At 40.5% G+C, this 18,907-nt stretch overlaps 1 protein-coding gene across 3 annotated transcripts in view; it reads right to left on the reverse strand.

Annotated features, from left to right (window-relative positions):
• Nucleotides 1-18,907, reverse strand: part of ADGRL4 (adhesion G protein-coupled receptor L4) — a 152,377-nt gene that overhangs the window by 35,263 nt on the left and 98,207 nt on the right. For all 3 annotated transcript variants that reach the window (XM_061633462.1, XM_061633464.1, XM_061633461.1), the window contains exons 9-13: nt 17,591-17,784; nt 14,701-14,877; nt 6,746-6,949; nt 5,770-5,990; nt 4,053-4,119 (exon numbers count right to left, since the gene is read on the reverse strand). In XM_061633462.1, the coding sequence (XP_061489446.1) occupies nt 4,053-4,119; nt 5,770-5,990; nt 6,746-6,949; nt 14,701-14,877; nt 17,591-17,784 (863 nt within the window). The remainder of the gene's footprint in view (nt 1-4,052; nt 4,120-5,769; nt 5,991-6,745; nt 6,950-14,700; nt 14,878-17,590; nt 17,785-18,907) is intronic.

The raw sequence follows: 18,907 nt of genomic DNA on the forward strand, positions 1-18,907 counted from the left end.
GTGCGAGTGACAAGCCTATGGAAGCAGCAGTGGCTATGTTGCTCCATCAAGCCCTGCTGCTGCTGGCCAGGATTTGAACTGACCCCCGAAATAAATACCCTAATTACCCTAGCCTTTTGCATCACTTCTGTTCATGGGTCATAACTATTCTTACCCAGTCATGCAGGCAGCTTTTCTTCATTTCCCAACAGCTTGCACTAAATTTATTACTTTATTTAAAAAGTACATTATTGCAAACACCCCATCCTGCCTGACTCGGGTACTTTGATCTAATCTGAAACATAGCCTTAGAAAAAGTGGTTTTGGTGGTTCTAAAGGCTACAAGGAGAAACAAGTCGGGGAAATTATCTTTGGCTTGCAGCTTGTTTTACAAAGGTTTAAAGTGCTCCTTTCCCCCAATTGCTCAATCTATCAAAGACTCACCCAGTCCTTTTCATGTATTGTATACTTACCAAGAGAATAACAGTAAATAGGATCAATTAGGCCAGTGGCATACTCTTCAGAATTCTAATGGTATGTTTGTATTAATGAGTACGTGTCATAGGAAGGAACAGTGTTGTTGATACACTTGGAGGAGAGCAAGTACTTGGTGAAAAATGCCTACGTGAGCTCAGCTTTTATATCCAAAAGTGTACTATTCAAAAGATCTGCCTAAAACAAAGTATCCTAAGCTAAGTACCCAAACTAATCCACAAGCATGCTGTGATGACCCCATGCAGCCTTCAAAGCATAGTATGCTATAATCTTAACTCCTCAAACTCCCCATTTAAAATATACGACCTGGATCCAAAACAATGTGTGACTAGTTCTGGGTTCCCAAGATAACTTTGCACTTGTGTTTCTTAAACATTAAAAACCTTTTTTTGAAACTGAGAGAGTTCAAAAGCAGTTTGATTTATGGCATGGCAGTCTGTCTCTAAATGGGGTAAAGTGAAAAGTCCCACTAGGTGTGTCTATTGTCCAAGCCCTTTGGTTCACCCCAGGTAGTTCTTTGAATCTTGGCTGATATGATTTTCGCTCACTAAAGGTGTCATGTTTTTAAGAAAGCTGTGGCATGCTTCTTTTTCTTTTTTTACTAGAGAGTTCAGTTCTGGATAGAGCTCCTTTGAAATTGTTGCCACCTACCCATTAGGTTACAGTTGGTATAGCACAGGGGAGGAGAGCCTGGCTGGGAGTCCAGAGTCTGCAAGTTCAAATCCCCGCTTGTGTCTCCTGGGTCTCAAGGGCCAGCTAAAGATCACCCCACAGTGAGTGGCTCAGGGGTTACGTGCCCTGCCATCTGTGCAGCCGTGGGCAAGCTGCATAGTCCCAAGGAGCCCAGTTGTCCCCCAGCTGGCAGTTGCGGACAAGGAAGGGGCTGGCTTGTGAAGTTGTGGCAAGCTGAGCAGGCCCTAGCCAGTGGGGGAGGACTAGCCTCAGAGGGAGGCAATGGTAAACCCCCTCTGAATACCACTTACCATGAAAACCCTATTCATAGGGTCACCATAAGTTGGGATCGATTTGAAGGCAGACCATTTCCATTTCCAACCAATTAGGTTTACCCATAATGTTAGAAAGCCATTGTTATTTACAAATTCATTCTTGAGGTTTCAGTTGTTCTTCTAACTCCTGCTCCACAAAACAACACCACACTGCTGTTTCTGAAAGTGTACAACTACCCCACCCTTTTCAAAATTGCTACATCACTATATCAGGCCCTATGCAGAAAAAAAGGGGGGAAAGGGAGGAATGTAATGTATTAAGACAGAACTTCATAATTCGGAATGTTGGGGTAGAGAATCTATAAGCAGAGGTTATCCATAACTTGGGATGGGGGGGAAATTAAATTCCATTTGCATTTAAAGTCCAATCTATCAAATTCTCACTTTCTGAAACAATATGATAACCAAAACACAGCCATCCTTCAAAATTCATACTTTTCCAAACTTTGCTATACAGTTCTCCAAACAAACAGTGTTTACAAAATGCATGTATTAGGGGGGACTATTCATAGAAATGAATATATTAGTAACAATAACATACAGAAATGCATTATATTAGGAGAAATTGCTTGCAAAAATGTGTACATTAATCAAAGCTGCGTACAAAAATGTGTTTATTAGGAGAAATGTATTAGGTTAAATGCTGAAGAATTTTCATAATTTTTTTTAAAAAATTGCAAATTGCTGAGAGAACTGAAAATGACACATCCTTCCATCCCTATCCATAACCCATGCTCCTCAATGAATGACTATTACCATTACCACTTAGGATCATGTTTCACTTCCTCTACCTGAAATTCTCATTTGCAATTGCAATTTTTTATATTTCCAGAAGTTTTGCTGTTCAAGATAACATTATTGCTGGTGTGTCCACAAACGTGCATGAACTCCAGGCACATGGATGTGTGGTTCCATTCTCATGAGTCCCTGGATCAGGATGAACAAGTTTATCCACTTGACCAGATTTCATAGCATCTGAAAGATCTTGTTCTAAACTACAGAGTTGGACCTAGTGGTGGTCATCACACTGATCTAGCAGAGGCTTTTGTTGGTGGAAGAGAGAGGTGATATTCACTTATTCTCTCTCCCCACCAAATACTCCCAATCTACTCCATAGGGTTGAAGGACCCCATAGGGAACAGCAGTTGGGAGAGGGGATTAGCAAAAACCAACTCCCTCCCTTTTCCACTGAGAGAAGCCTTTGCTGGGTCAATAAAAACATCTTCTGTCTGCATGAGAAAGACCATTGGACTCTGTGAAATGGGGAGAAATTTGATATTGTTTGTATTTTCATGAGAAACTGCCTAATTCACACTTCTTGAAGCAATACAGAAACCCACATCTCTGAACTTTGCAATGCAGTTCTCCAAATATTGTGTCCAAAATGCACATATTAGGGAAAGGTTAATAAAATGTATATATTTGTGAAGATGACATACACAGATACATTATATCAGGGAAAATTCCTTGCAAAAATGTCAGCAACAGTTAAAACTGCATGCAAACAGGTGTTTATTAGGAGAGATTTGCACTGAAATGCTGACAAATTTCCATGAGGATTTATTTATTTATATGTAAATTATTGTGGAAATGCAGAGAACTGAATTTAAGAATGGAAAAATTAGAAACTGAGAGAAACTGAAATTAACAGGTCCCTCTTGGAAACACCATTTTTTCCTTTATCAAACTGCTGAATAGATTCATGGTTATAGTATTTCATGCTACTTTAATCACATTTTATTGCCAAACAAATAAGGGCCAGAAGTTACAGCTTAATTGCCTACTCACAGCATCCACTCTATCAGTGTGCCTGCTCTTCTAACACCTCTTACTTGATCTCAGTCCATTTTTGCATGTGTAACTTAGTGGTGCTTAGGAAATATCTTCAAGTAAACAGGCAATTTTTAAGATATTTTGTCATTGTTTATAACAGAGCACCACAAATGTTTTCAAAAGATCAAACGTTTGAAGTATGAATTAAAAAGGCGCCTTTCCCAGCAGAAATAGAGGTTATCAATTTTTGACTTGCCTGCCTGTGAAATGGTGGGTTCTTGCCTCCAATGTCGCAATTTTGTTTAAAATAGCTTGATGATGGCAGGGTACACGCGAACGATAAAATCATAAAGATGACAGCCTAATCTTCAAAGATGACCGATCACAGATAAAAGATTAAGTAACTCAGCATTTGAAATACCAGATTATCTGTCTCCTGGTATAGTGTCCGTGTATACCTCCTGCTGAGTTCTGAAGAGATATCAGTGACATGTAAAGATGCTACATCTTACACACCAGAATTGCTACAGAGAATTCTGTTCCCTCAGGCCATCAGGCTGAAAGAAACAGGACCTCAGCTGAAATATTAGTTAATCAAACATGTCTGTGAGTCAAGCAAAGTACTTGGGCGCATAAAGATACACGTTTGAGAGGGGTCATTTAAAAACAGCTAAAATATGTCATTTTGCTATATAATTAGCACTCACAGGTGGGACGGCAATGGGTTAGTGATTATTATACAACTGTTACTATCTGCTTTATGTACCCTAATAAAAAAAGGGGGGGAAAGATACTTACAAGAATGATCAGACATGCCGGTCCTATAAAACTCCATATAAAGTTGTTCTTTGTGCTGAGCCAACATCTGAAAAGTAAACAGCACATAATGTTTTGAAATGTGTTCACAGATGAAACTCCTTGTCTTGGGAGTAAGGTAGTACCGAAGACTATGAAGCTCAATGGCTACTAGTCATGATGGCTATTTATTACCTCTAATATCACAGGCAGTGTGCTTCTGGATACCAGTCACTGGGGAACATGTGTGGGAGAGAATTATTGAGCTCATGTCCTGTCTTGTGGACTTCCCATAGGCATCTGGTTGGTCTTAGGGGAAACAAAATGCTGGAGTAGATAGACAGGCCTTTGGCTTGATCAAGTATGTTATGGTTTCCAGACCTGTGGTACTTCTCATTCTGGAAATCTGGTTGCTCAGAGAAGCCACAAGGCTTATCCTCTGAATTACCAGACCACTGACCACCTGCTTTACAAGTTCTCTTTTTTAGCATTTCATGATAAATATCATGAAATTGTATTCATCATAAAATAAATACGATTCGTATGGAATTTGACATGGAGGATCTACTTAGGAAGAGGATAATCTGGTCAGATTTCAAAAAATCCTGATTATTTTATTACAATAGCTCAACATTTTGCTTTTAGTTGCTGGCGTGCCATGTTGCCAACATTTTTAGATCCATTAAGAATAAGATAAAGCCAACCAAGAGGCAAACTAGAGAGAAGAATATTACAATAGTTAACTCAGGAAAAAATGAGATAATAAACCAATGACTTTGCAGTAGAGGGAGACAGTGATGAACTCATTTTATCAATACTGATAAACCACCAGGGGGGTTAAAAGGGGGGGACAGATTTCCATACTAGGATGAATGGAAGCATTAACCACAGTGTGCAAAAAGGGAGAAGGTATAGACAGAGATGAAGAATAACACCCTGCTTGTACAGAACTGTCTCCTGTAGTGAAATGAATGGAGGACTGTTCATTTCACTGGAGGAGGCAGCTGTGCACAGGCATGGTATGTGACAGCTCACTTTGCACATCTGACCTACCACAGCCATAAAAAAACCTCTCCTGATCAGGGTGTATACATTTGAGTCTAGAGATTATCAGGGGAACCTTCTATACATCACAATATGTATTCCCCACAGCCCAATGAGTGTGGTAAATGTGTGTAATCAAGTTTCCATGCATTCATACCCTGGTGGATGTGGACTTTGCATGCAAAAGGGGATCCGTCTGGTGCTAGATTCCTTCATGCAGTACTTAGGACTTCACTAATGCATACAGACATTGCATTGGGAACAGTGTGCGTAGCACTGAAGAAATGGTAGGAGTGATCAGCATTAGCAACACCAATCACCTCTTTTGAGGACAGGAGGCTGAATACTGGACACCTTTCTTAGTTGGCTGGAGGACCGAATGGGACTCCAGATTCAGGTCACCCGTCCCTTTTTGAAAGGTGAGCACCACAGTCAAAGCTGACTGTGCCTATCATTTCTTGGATGGATAGTCACACATCAATAAATGTACATAGCAATGTTGAGGCAACTCACTTTTACATGAGCAAAGATTAATATTGGAAACATGCTCAGCCGATTGCATCCCAGTAGGCTGCTGCAGCAAAAGGATATGTTAGAACTATGATATGCTATAATAATACTTTAAATCAAATGGATACTGTCTATAACTAAAGCCAGAATGTAAACAGTGAATTACACATCAGTTCTTTCGTAGTATTTGGATCCCAATGCTGCAGAAATGCCAACTACCACTGCTGGGCTCACATAGCCAAAGATATAGAAATTCTTGTGTAAGAATCCTTTATTGTAGATTACTCCGACCACTATAAGGTACAGGTGAATGCCTTCAATACACATCCACGCAAAGGCAGCTAAGAGAAAGTAATGGAGTAATCCAGCAGTGATTGAACAGAATAGCTAGAAGAAAAAACAGAGGAAAGTATAAGTGAATAACATAAAGGACTTCATATACTGCAATACAGGTTAAAAATGTTGTCACAGTACAGACAAAGCCTCTTCCACAGAACAATTGTCTTGATATGAAAATAGCTCAGGCCCTGTTATGGCATGGAACCCATCAAACTCATTTCATTTTAAAACTCAAGCCATATGCACATTTCTTTTGCTTTGTATACCTACAATCACATGAAATATACAGATTGACACAGCAGACTATGGTCACATCTATACCATACATTTAAAGCACATAGTTTCTCCCCAAAGAATCCTGTAGCCCTCACAGGGTTACAGTTCCCACCATCCTTAACCAAGTACAGTTCCCAGGATTCTTGGAGGGAATGTCATGTATGGTGCAGATACAACCTATTTAAATTGCACACGACCAATGTCATATTTTCCACCAAATAGATCCATACCTATGTAGCCACCACCCCCTGCCACACACAAGCATATATGTACAGTAAGTAGCCCTCTTTGGCACTGGAAGAAGAACAGGGCAACCCCTGCTGCATTAAAGTGGCATAACGCCTTCTGATATTATTGGAACATGGCCAGTTTAAATGCAAATAAGAATTTGCCTTCATTTTCCTTAATTAAGGCCCCCATCAACATTCATGCAGAGACTGGGAAATGCTACATGAACCTCTGAAAATGGCACATATTTTTGCTTTCATGTTTAAAATGATGATATGGTACTAGGAAAGGCTACGCACCTTATTACTGCTCATGTTAATTCCAACAAGAAAAATAAGCTCAGCCAGGAAAAGGCTACAACAGAGATTTTTATGAATTGTTGTCCTTGTGCTTTGAATTTCACTGAAGAACCAGAACGTGAAAATGCACATGGAGAGGCAGATCAATGAGATAATTATTCCGAGCTGAGTGATTCTTGTAAGAATATAATAATCCTTGTCATCCTGGGGGAAAAAGTATAACATAACATATTGAAGAGAATGACTCAAGAATAGCTTCTTTGAAATCTCATTTGATAATATGGTTCTGATTTTCCCTCTTCCCCCCCCCCCACATTTTTTTAAAATGCTAACCAAAGTTTTTTGGTAGGAACACAGTGCAAATGTATAAGTGATTTTAGTAAGGTTTACTTGGCACAAGACTCAATGCTCTGAAAAAGCAGTGAAGAGGACTTGGTACTAGTCCCCAGCAGACAACACGCCTGCTGTTCCATTCAAGGAAACTTGTCATTTCAGAACATCTCTTTGAGGTGGAAGTTCTGTTGGGCGGGGGCAGAATTTCTGCTACTGAAGAAATGCTTGGGCCTAATTAGGAATAGGTGAATCTGTCATTTTGGTTCTTCTCATTTTTCCAATCTTAAATTCAGTTCTTCACATTTCCACATCATTTTGTGATATTTTTAAAATAAAAAAGTCCTCATGAAAATTCATCAGCATTTTAATATTAATTTCTCTTAATATGAACATTTGTATGTGATTTTGCCTAGACACATTTTTGCCAAGCAATGTTCCCTAATAAAACATATGTTGTATGTATATATTCATTTTTATGCACACTGTATTCCAGTAAATGCATTTTTATACACATTACTTGGCTGGAGAACTGCATGGCAAAATTTGGAGAAGTGTGAATTTCAAAGGATGGCTCTGTTTTGGCTCACACATTGTTTTGGAGAATGTGAATTTGTTAGGTTCACCTTTAAATGAATTTTAAGTTAATTGAATCCCCCCACCCTCCAGGTGTAGTTGACCTCCTTGGTATGAGAACATCTAGAATGGGGTTTTGAAAGTAATTCTGGAACTAAGACAGTGGCAGAAGGATAGGTTGCAGTCCAAGACACTATGAAATTTTGTCACAACATGTAGATGAGACTGGTGCAAATTTCATTGATCCAGACAAGTTGTAAGATCAAAAAGGAATAATCCACTGTGCATTACTGCCATCCTGTGCCATTCAAGTTAACTGCCTTTCTCTGGGGAATTCTCTGCTGGGTGAGTGAAGATTTGGCAGTTTTTTCTCTTTTGAACCCCACCTTCCTAGCATAGCGGGAACAAAGGAAAGAGGGCAATTGTTGCAGATTTTTGTTTTGTAACATGCACCAAAACCCTCATACTTTTGAGAACACACATAGTTTGTCCCATTGTTGTGCAGTTAGTTGATGTGTGGGATTTGGGGTATGATTTCTAAAATTGGTGGGGGTCAGATAGAACATGGGCTTCTGAATGTCTTCAAATACACCCCACTTTTTGTCCCATAATCTGAGCACAGAGCACAGCCAAAGGTTGACTGTAGTGATGGAAGCATATATTACCTGGTTGATTTGCTGCCTGACTACTACCTACTCATATACTGTCTGGGCATGGCCAAGGTCAGATGAGGAAGGTCATGTTGCCCAGATCTGGCAGACTACAACTCCCCTCCGCTTGATCTCAATGGGCCTGGAGAGACATGGATGGAGTGAAGACAGGCCTACACATCTCCTGACTCAAAAAGCTACATGCAGCCCAGCAGCTACATATTTTGGTCTGCAAGATGCTTTTGATCTTCTCTCACTCACTCTAACAGACCAGGAAAATCAAGGGATTTATTGAGTCCATAATAGCAAACAAACATGGCCACTTTTGACTTCATAAGTTACAACTTGTGTGAGATGTCACTGTGCACAAATAACTCCAGCCTATCTTTGAAATGGACAGTGGTGGCAGCAAATAAGCCCATGAGATCTGGGTGATATTAACCAGTAGCACATGTGGTTGGGCAGAGCCACATAGCTTCCCCTCCCAACGCCAGCATCACTGCTGCTTTCCTGAATGGGTCTGCCATTCTGGCACTCCCACTAGCACAACCATGAACCCCTAACCTTGCGGCCCCCTCACCTCAGTCCTGTCCAGGTAAGCAGCAGCTCTGCTTTACTAAATATGCTATAGGTAATAACTAGTCAGTACATAATTGTGGGTGGGCACATTCTTCAAATATTATATTTAGTTGGCTTTAACCACTGTTTTTCTTGGGGGTTACCTTAAAATTCCCAGTGTTGCAACTCCGCTGCTATGACCAGCTCCATTGATTCAAACTACTTACAGAAAAGAAAGTGCAATGGGACTATAGGGGAAAGTTTGAAATGGTGTTTTCAGGAGGGCAAAAGTAAACTTGACTATAAATAAATAAATGTATGAAAGGTCAGAGCCAGACTTTTAAAAGCATGGTGCTTTTAATTTTTTTAAAGAAGAAAATGTAGAATGAAACACACACACACACACACACATTTTATTGTAATGGCTGTGCATATCCATTTCCAATGCAGGAAAACAAATATATAGCACTTAGCATTCAACAAAAATAACTGCTCAAGTGCATTGCTGTATATCATGTTAAAGGAAAATAGTAATAAAATGGGCACGGATTGTAAATATAGGCCAAGCGATCACACACACACACTATATCAAAGCACTACAAAAGTCTCACCTTTGAACTGAAAATGTAAGTTGTTGTTTAGCAACCAAGAAGCAGAATTTGTGAGCATGAAGAGCCCAGCATGTGTCAGTGCAATGTGCTTGCGCTAATACTCTCAAGTTGGCCAAATCTTGAGTCCAAAAATAAAAAGCTTCCTCCCTAAAGTTATATTTAGACTCGTTCACAGCCCGCAAGGAGTCCTCAAATGCAAAAGTGTGCATTTGCATCTACGGGGTGTTTACTTAATGTGGGTTTAAAATATTAAGTACCTTAAGGGAAGTGAGGCATAACTTAGAGGACATGTTAGAATGAATTGTTTTTCTTTTCTTAAATAAATAAATAAAATAAAACAGCCTTATTCTCCATCTCTTCATTATTCTAGTGGACAATTTTCATTTGTATTAAATGATATTCATTACATTATTCTAACAATTCACTAATAGGCAAAAGCACCTTGCGGTTTAAGAACCTACCTATAGCCAACAGATATTTCTATCAAACTTTAAAAAGCAGGGAAATTGGGCTACTATAGCAAATGCACCAGGGGAGCAGGAGACCTCACCTCCTCTCAAAGATATTGTGCTGCCCTACAAATTTGTAAAAATGCAAACACCATTTGAGTTGGTCTTTCACAGTCCAATCCACTTCCTGTGTAGCTTGGAAGAATTTGGTAACGTGAAATTAGTGAATTTCTCTGCTTTTTACTCTGGGAGGTAAAAAATGGGATCCTGTGCAAGTTTGCTGAGAATGGATTGATCATTTGCATGCTTACTGAGCTCAGTGGGATTTACTCCCCTGCAATCATGCTTACGATAGGTAAAACTGACCACAGGGGGGATGTGGAGGGGAGGAGGAGGAAGGGCAGAGATAGGGGAGAAGGGCAGAGGGAGGTGGGGGATGGGAGTAGGCAGGTGGGGGAGGAGAAGGGGAGGGCAGGCTTGATCACCTGCATGTTTATTGAGTTCAGTGGGATTTACTCCCATGCAATCACTTTTAGGATAGGTAAAACTGACCATGGGGGGGAGGAGAGGAGGGAGGGCTGGAGTGGCCAGGGGAGAAGAAAGAAGGAAGAAGGGAATGGGAGGAAGAAGGGAAGAGGAAGGGAGAGGAGAGGGGAAGGAGGGGGAAGTCAGGTCTGATCATTTGCATGCTTATTGAGTTCGATGGGATTTACTCCCATGCAATTGTGGTTAAGATAGGTAAAACTGACCATGAGGAGAAGAGGAATGGGAGAGGAGAGGAAAGGAGGAAGGGAGGGGAGAAGGGAGCGGAAGGGGGAAGGAGGGGATTGGAAGGGGAAGGGGAGGGCAAAAGAGAGGTGATGGAAGGGAGGAGGAGGGGAGGGCAGGTTTGATCATTTGCATGCATATTGAGTTCAATGGGATTTACTTGCATGCAATCATGTTTAAGATAGGTAAAACTGACCATGGGGAGGAGGAGGGAGAGGGGAGGAGAGGGGAGGAGAGGAGAGGGAGGAGGAGGGGGAGGAGGAGGGGATAGGAGAGGGGGAGGGATGGGCAAAGGAAGGGAAAGGGAAGGGGCAAGAAGGAGAGGATAGGAGGTAGGAAGAGGGGAGGGCAGATTTGATCATTTGCATGCTTTTAGAGTTCAGTGGGATTTACTCCTGCGCAATCATGCTTAGGATAGATGAAACTGACCTGGGGAGGGGCAGGGAGGGGGAGGAGGGCAGGATGGGGATGGGGAATGGGAGGAGGATGGGAAGACATTGGGTGGGTGGGCACTGGGCAGAGGGGAAGCCACTTTCCAAAAGGAAAACATTAGGACAGTATCATTTTTCAGTGTCTCCTCCACTTTTTATTCTACAGCAGGGACATGTAGTCTCCTATCCAAATTTAAACAAATGATGTCCCTGGCGACATTCACACCAGACCTTTATTTTACTTTACACAGTCATGACTTCTCCCAAAGTATCCTGGGAAGGGTAGTTAGTGAAGGGTGCTGAGAATTGCTAGGAGATGCCCTGTTCCCCGCACAGACCTTTAGTCAGAGCGGCTGACTGTTAAACCACTCTGGCCATTGGAGCTCTGTTAGGAGAATAGGGGTCTTCTCTCAGCACCCTTCACAAACTAGACTTCCCAGGATTCTTTGGGGGAAGCCATGACTGTCTAAAGTGAAATAAAGGTCTGGTGTGGGTGTGGCTCCCTGATTAGGTAAGCCCAGCAGCTGTGAGTCTGGCTTTTAGAACACTGACAGTTGGTTCTTACTGAGCATGCCTGGGCTTATCATTGGTTTCAATATTAAATTTCTTAAATTAATTAAAAATCAGCCAGGCATTTTTTTTTAACTTTTAAACTGTGGAAGATAAAGGTCAGAGTATGGGGCCAGGTCAGTAATAGGATTATAGATACTTTGTGAACATGGCTGATTTTTAATGAATTTCAACAGATTATGAGAACTGTCAGAGAAAAAAGTCCAAAAGGGCTCTGGTTTTTCCCCTCTCATTTTAGACTTTGAACTCTCTCTTCTCTCTGACTGTTTTGTTTATCGCCATGAAAATTTAGAGGGTTGTTAAGCAAGCGTTTCTGAGTTCAGGACTAAAAGTTTTGTGTTTTTGTGTTTGTTTGTTTTTTGAAATGAGCTTATGGGATGCATCAGAATAGCATTAGGGGTATTTTCCATTTAACATTGCAGAATGCAAAAAATCCATGCTGGCTGTAGTATTTAGTAAAGTATTAATGAACAGTTGAATTATAGCTGCTTGGAAAGAAAATATGATAGGCTCTATGACAGAACTACCAGTTCAAACCCAATGATATTTACAGTCCCTGAAGAAGGATGTGTTTAGTCAGGCAAATGGGGAGGGAAATTAAAATATACTTCTACAATTATAGCTAAGCTGCATGTTTAGCAAAGGACTGCTTTGGACTGAAGATGAGAGATCACATTAATCCCCCCCCTTAAAATAAAAATAAAACTCTGTGATCAAATAAACTTAATACATCATGTGGGAATGCAACTAACCTTGCCTTCTCTCCAATGTGCTACAAAACAATCCTAAACATATTTAACAAAAATATCTTTCTGTTAAAGTCCTACTGAGTTCGGTGGGATTTATTCCAAGTCTGTTAGAATTGCCACATTACTGTGGAATCCTATGTGTATCTTTCCATAATTCATTGCGGCTTACTCCCAGGGAAGTGTGCATAGGACTGTAGCCTAAGTTGGAAGGTTTGTACTTAGGGGTAGCATTCACATATGCATTCTGAAGTGGTACATGCATGGCTGTAAACTGTGATCTTGCTAACAATTTAGTTGAGCTTTTCGCCAAAGGCTCGTAGTCTTTGTAAAGCCACAAGTCATGAGCTAAAACTCTATGTAGCCTGATGTGCTTTGTGTGAAGAGGTGTTAGCTTGGCACATTCAGTGTTAATGAAGCTGGCATACATGTGGATGAATTAGTGGTGAGGGGGACCTATCCATATTGGGAAGAGTGCAGTGCATTTTACACATGAAGCATGTACTGAAATGCCTGGAATAGGGCTTAAAAGATCTAAAAGGAACTAGGACTTATTGGAAGCCTCCTGGTCTCAGTGCACCCTTGATGAAGTTGCCTAGAGGTATTAGGGTTTGCTGCACTTCCCTTGGCATCAACCACATTGTCCCCAGACATGGACAACTCTGTGGGGGTGGGAAAGGTACATCAAGTTTGGAAGTCTCAAAATGTTATATATCCCTTGCCCTTTGTGGGTGGATCAGAAACTTTTGCATCTGCTTTTCCCTACTCACTGGAGATCGGGGAAGGAGGAAGGATTTGGTTAACACTGCAAATCTCTAAACTTTCCTACACATCTGCACTATATAAAAGTGGCTGAGCATCATGTAGACTTTAAGACATGTGCATATACACAAGAGTATCTAAAGCCTCTCTCCACCGCCATAATGTGCCTCTAGCTGGAATGCCTATGGTTGAATTAATGGTAAGGGGGAGTTATCCATATTGGTAGGAATGCAGGAAGGACTCTAAGTGCCTTTGCACCTGGTGTTATATTTTTATGAATAATCAATCCAGGGTAAATCTGGCTGATGATCAGACTCCTGGATCCATCACAAACTGGACTGGGCATAGATGTTCATCCCAAATGTGTAGTATTCCCTCATATAGAAGATATTCCCAGCATATAGATATTGCTGCCTATTACATCTGTTGCATGTGCTTACTAGATAAGGATATTTAAGGAATTCCATCTTTGTGAATTCGTGTGAACTGACCTGATCTGCACATCCTGGACTAAGTTATCTACTGGCCAGTAGTAGTGTGTGTGTTGGAGTGGAGCTGTCATTCCGGCTCTGGTGTCCCTGCTGCTTACCTGGAGAAGGCTGGGGTGGAGCTATCGTTAGGTCAGTGCCATGTGGGTGCAGTGGCAGGAGTGCCAATTTGGTGGTGACATTTCTACCAGTGCATCCATGTGGCCTCAACCTTGCCACTACCCAGTCCCAGTCCTGTCCAGGTAAGCAGTAGTGAAGCTGGTGTTGGGAGCGTGGCTCCACCCCATCACATTTACGGCTACTACCACCAACTTCCATACTTCCCAAATGTTCCAACACAGTTCTTGGTTAAAATAAAAAGCTGTATTAAAATGCATGTTAACCTGCACATTTTATTATGAGAGAAAAGATGCTTAAAAATACATATACAAATGTGGATTTTTTTCAAAATATAAAATGTTCAAATTAATGAGGCAACAAAGTGAAAAGGACTAACGGGTGAGCACCTTCAAAAGTAAAAATGGAAACAAACAGATTTGTCCATGTCTGTCTCCAGCTGCTCAGTGACTGTAAATTGTCTCTCTGCCTCATTCTCTGCTTGTAAAATGAAAACAGCAATGAAGTCTCAGGGTTATTAATAAAGATGAATTATATAAAGATAATAAGTACTCAGTGCATTGAAAAATTCTCTATGACCATTATACAAATAATAAACACAGGTGAAAAGCTTACCAAACCCTGAGAGTAATCAGTATCAAATGTGTGAGAGAAAATGTGCATCACATTGTTATAATGGATTATTCAGAGATTCTGGGAGGGTAAAGTTCAGGGACAACCTAGCCATGAAAATATAAAATGCTGCTGAAGAATTATTCCATTGTGTATTGGCTTAGCAAGAACAAAGTGATAGAACCAAGCAAGGAAAGAAACAATGATTTAACTACAAAAGTCACAAGATTCTGCACTTAAACTACCAAAAGAAATTAATAGATACTATATTTCAAAAGAGCACTTACAACTTCAGAATTATTTGAGGACATCAAAACAGCAAAAGGGGTAAGATGATTACATGTGCATGAGGTATGAGTGCTATTGAAATGTGTCCGTTCACATCCTTCTGTGGACCAGTTTCCTTCCATTGTGTCTTCTGAATAATTCCAAAATGCACACTTGACATCTTTTTTGTCTACAGTCTGGAACAGAAACAAAATTTGTAATGGATGGCAAAAGGCACGAAGTCATTCAATAAGAAATATCTTTTACATTAGCCAAGGCAATCCATCAGAATGTGTTTAATGCACAAATCCAAGAACCTGAACCGTTCATAATTCAGGTTAAGGAGCAACACAGGAATAAAAACAAAGAAAACCAAACAGAAATATGAAAAAAGATAGTTAAAAGAATGCACACTAAATAAAGGAGGACACTCTCTATATTCACTTTTCTCATTTACGGATATTCTTTCTGATTTTAGAAATTAACTGCTCACATAATCTATTTGAAACATATATACAATCTGTTCTTTTTGCTCCTTTCCTTTTTCTAGTGTTCTTGTTTTTAACCAGTGTTTGCTAACTGTCTGTCTTGAGGGCGTATTTGAGTCTATTGCAGTCGTTGGGCTGTTGGTACTGCCTCATCCTCCACTCTAATCTTTCTTGTTTCAGTCTCAATTTTCTTCTTTCACACAATTCCCCTTATTCTTCTGCAAAAACAAACAAAAAACCCCAAAACCTTTCCCCTGCTTATCTGCAAGGTTCATAATGTATCATATTCATTTATTATTCTGTTATTTATTTATTACATTTGTATCCTGACCTTCCAAATAGATCAGGGTGACTTCTTCACAACAACCTTGGGAGGCAGCCTAGGTCGAGAGATAGTTACTTACCCAAGAATAGCTAGTGGGATTTATGGCTAAGTCAAGATTGAAACGCAGATCTCCCCGGTCCATGTCTGCCATTCTATTTCCTAACAAACCACTATCTACCATACACTACATAATACCATGTCATGTGTTACAGGAGGAAGGAACAGTCATTCTATGGGTTCTAATTCTTCAGTGAAACTGTTACTATTAATTTCATTTATTTATTAAGAGATTTGTAAGCCACCTTTCAATGCCATTGCCCTCCCTATGTTGTACATGGGATAGTTAAAGAATGAAAAAATAACAATATAGTTACACTATAAAGAAAACAATATAAAGAAAAATCAGCAAGCTACACCTCTGAAAATAACAAGTAATTTCATCAAGACACAATAATCAATGAAAAAAAAAGATGTTAAGAATCCTATATCACAAGTGATGAGTCATACCTACCACCTGGGGGGCATTCTATAGATGTGAAGCCACCACTGAAAGGACCTTGTCCTTAAGACCCAGAAACTTCTCAGGCTAGAAAGCAGAGTATTAGAAACTGATCTGGATGCTCATAGGCTGCTTTCGCACTGCACTTTATACCATTATTCTGATGATTTCTTACCTAGTAATTTGTGCATCTTGTTTGATCATTCACGTGATGTAAAAGGTACAGTTGCAGAAATCTAGTGGAATATATTGGCATTTAGCACTCACTTTCATGGTAAATGATTCCAAAAATAATCTGTTTGCAAGCTTGGAAACCCAGAAAATTGTGCGGGTTTTGCACTAGCTGCAGCTGCTCACATGACAGGCATCCTGGCATGCAATGCATTCCTGCCCTTTAGATGCATGTTTTTTATTTTGCCTGAAAATTGTACTGGTATTCTGGCGTAGGCACGGATAGCAGATTCCTCTTCTTCCTCCCCCCCCCCACAACTCTGTGTCCAGACACTAACTCAAGCAGTGAATTATGGGGAAACCACAGTGTGCATGTGTATAACAGCTGAGGGACAAAAACAAGCCATTATTAGTTGCAGCAGTGTGACAGATGGAATGAGCAAAAAAGCCATGGTTCTTTAATTTATTATTTATTTATTAGATTTATTAGTCGCCCATCTGGCTGGTTGTCCAGCCACTCTGGGCGACGTACAGAATAAAAACATACAAATTAAAACATTAAAATCTCAACAGTAGTAATATACCTAACCCACCCCAAAAGCCTGTCTGAAGAGCCAGGTCCTCAAGGCCCGGCGGAAGCTCATCATAGCAATGGTACTGCAGTATGAAAGGAAGTTTAGAAGCACTACCATTTTAATCCACAAAACTGCTGCAATAATCTGCATGTGTGAAAGCAGCCCTAGTGAAGTAGGTAGTCCTTTCGACAACCTGATCACAAACCATTTAGGCCTAAAACCAGGACTTTCAATCGGTTCCAAAACAAACAGACAGCTAGTATAACTAGTACATAATACGTAGAATGTGTTCTGGTTCTTTGATTCCCACAAGCATACTTGTTGCCACATCATGTACTAATTGAAGTTTGCAAATCGTCTTTAATGGCAGCCCATGTACAGTACATTATAGCAATCTATTACTGATTACCCACTGCATCACATGTTTCTAAGATTTGGCTTATCCATTTTTGCTAAATTTTTGCTAGGTTCCTGCTAAATTTTGCTTATATAGTTTTCCTTCTCTGGGTAATATGACAAATGCAACAGATGCACACTTCAAAAGTGGAGAATGCCGAGAGGTAATGAGAAGATTTGGATTACACTAACAAATTATTGACAACTGTGTAGCAGAACCAACATGCATTTATTATTTTTGTCAATTCCTATCAACACTTTGCAATGTTAACACACTCCCTTTCTTGGGCTTGCTGTGCTGAAATTAGGGTTGTAATTTCCCCTCTAATCATGTTATACACATATCAGCAAACGACATAGCTGTGAGTGAACAACCAAATGAAAACAGAGCTGTACTCGTTACAAAATAATTGCAGGCTTACTTTTAATCAGGTGATGATTAGCAAGAAAACCTACCTGTGCATGTTTTAAAGTCAATGTTATTTTCTCAACTGGATAGAGCATAGGTGGCATGGAGTTAATTGCAACAGCTATAACTGATGAGCCTACTATCTCTCGATGCTCTGAAGTTTCCAATGATGTGACGTTCTGGGATGATGAGAGCAGAGAGCCAATGTTGCTGTACCGCAGAAACACAACTGCAACAGTGCCTATCAATCGAACAAACTGTGCTTAGTAGGTTGTAGCTTGTTTTTTAATAGTTAAAAAAGCGCTGAAGATATTAATGAAACAATAAATAGATATTCATACTTCTTTTGCATAAAATATACAAAACAGACAAAATCTTTGCAAAACTGTTATTAAAAAGGTTTTAGAGACAGTGAAGAAAATCTGCCTTTCACGACAATATAACCCATCAGTATTAACAATGATTATTTGTGATGGAAATTTGAGCAGATGGATCCAGACTTGCCATTTGGTGAATGTAAGGGCTATTTTGATTCACAGAAAGCACTTAGATCCAGCAGATACTCTAGCTTGAGTGAAAAGGAAAATAATTTTTGCCAGTTTCCTCCCCTGCAGCTCCCTGTGTCACCTCCCACACTGTTCCAGAAGCCCCTTCCCCCAGCCTTCCAGTGCAGATTTTCAAGAAGAATAGGAGCTGCAGAGGGGGGGGAGGAGGAAACTGGCAAAAATGGCTTCCTTCTTTCCCAGATGGGTGTGTCCTGTGAGTGGACTTTTGCTCATGAGAACTCTGGATCCAACCCATTATAGTTTTGGAAGGTGTATCTTCCAGTTGTAGGAAGTGAGATGCAAAGATGTCATTTAGGAGGGAGGGTACTGGTTTCAGATCCTGTATAAGTTTTCATCCGGAATATCTAGCTCAGGGCTGTAGAACCTCAGGCCTGGAGCCAAAGGCAGGCCTCCAGGCCTCTTTGTCTGGCTGTTGGGACTCTCCCTAGTCTATACCTCTTACCTAGCCACACCCTCTCTACCTAGGCCACACGCCTCACCAGCCTTGCATCACACCCTCCTTGGGTGGTTATGCATAGCTGGAATGTGCCCTTGACCTCCGATAATGCCTCTTGCTTACCTGGATGGAAGGCAGAGCGGGATGTGTGAATATGTGTAGAAACTAGTCTCCTGTACAAAGGTAAATATTTACATTAATTACTCCACTCAGGTTTGCCTCTGGCCCTATCCACTACTGGCATAGCACCCAGAAGGGAATGTGGCCCTTCTGCTGGAAAAAAAAATGCTTCCCCTTCCCTGATCTAAATCTATGGGCAACTTACCAGTTATTCTACACACTGAGTCCATGTTATAACCATG

This window comes from Rhineura floridana, chromosome 6 (genome assembly GCF_030035675.1).
Source record: "Rhineura floridana isolate rRhiFlo1 chromosome 6, rRhiFlo1.hap2, whole genome shotgun sequence".
In the NCBI taxonomy this organism is placed as follows: domain Eukaryota; kingdom Metazoa; phylum Chordata; class Lepidosauria; order Squamata; family Rhineuridae; genus Rhineura; species Rhineura floridana.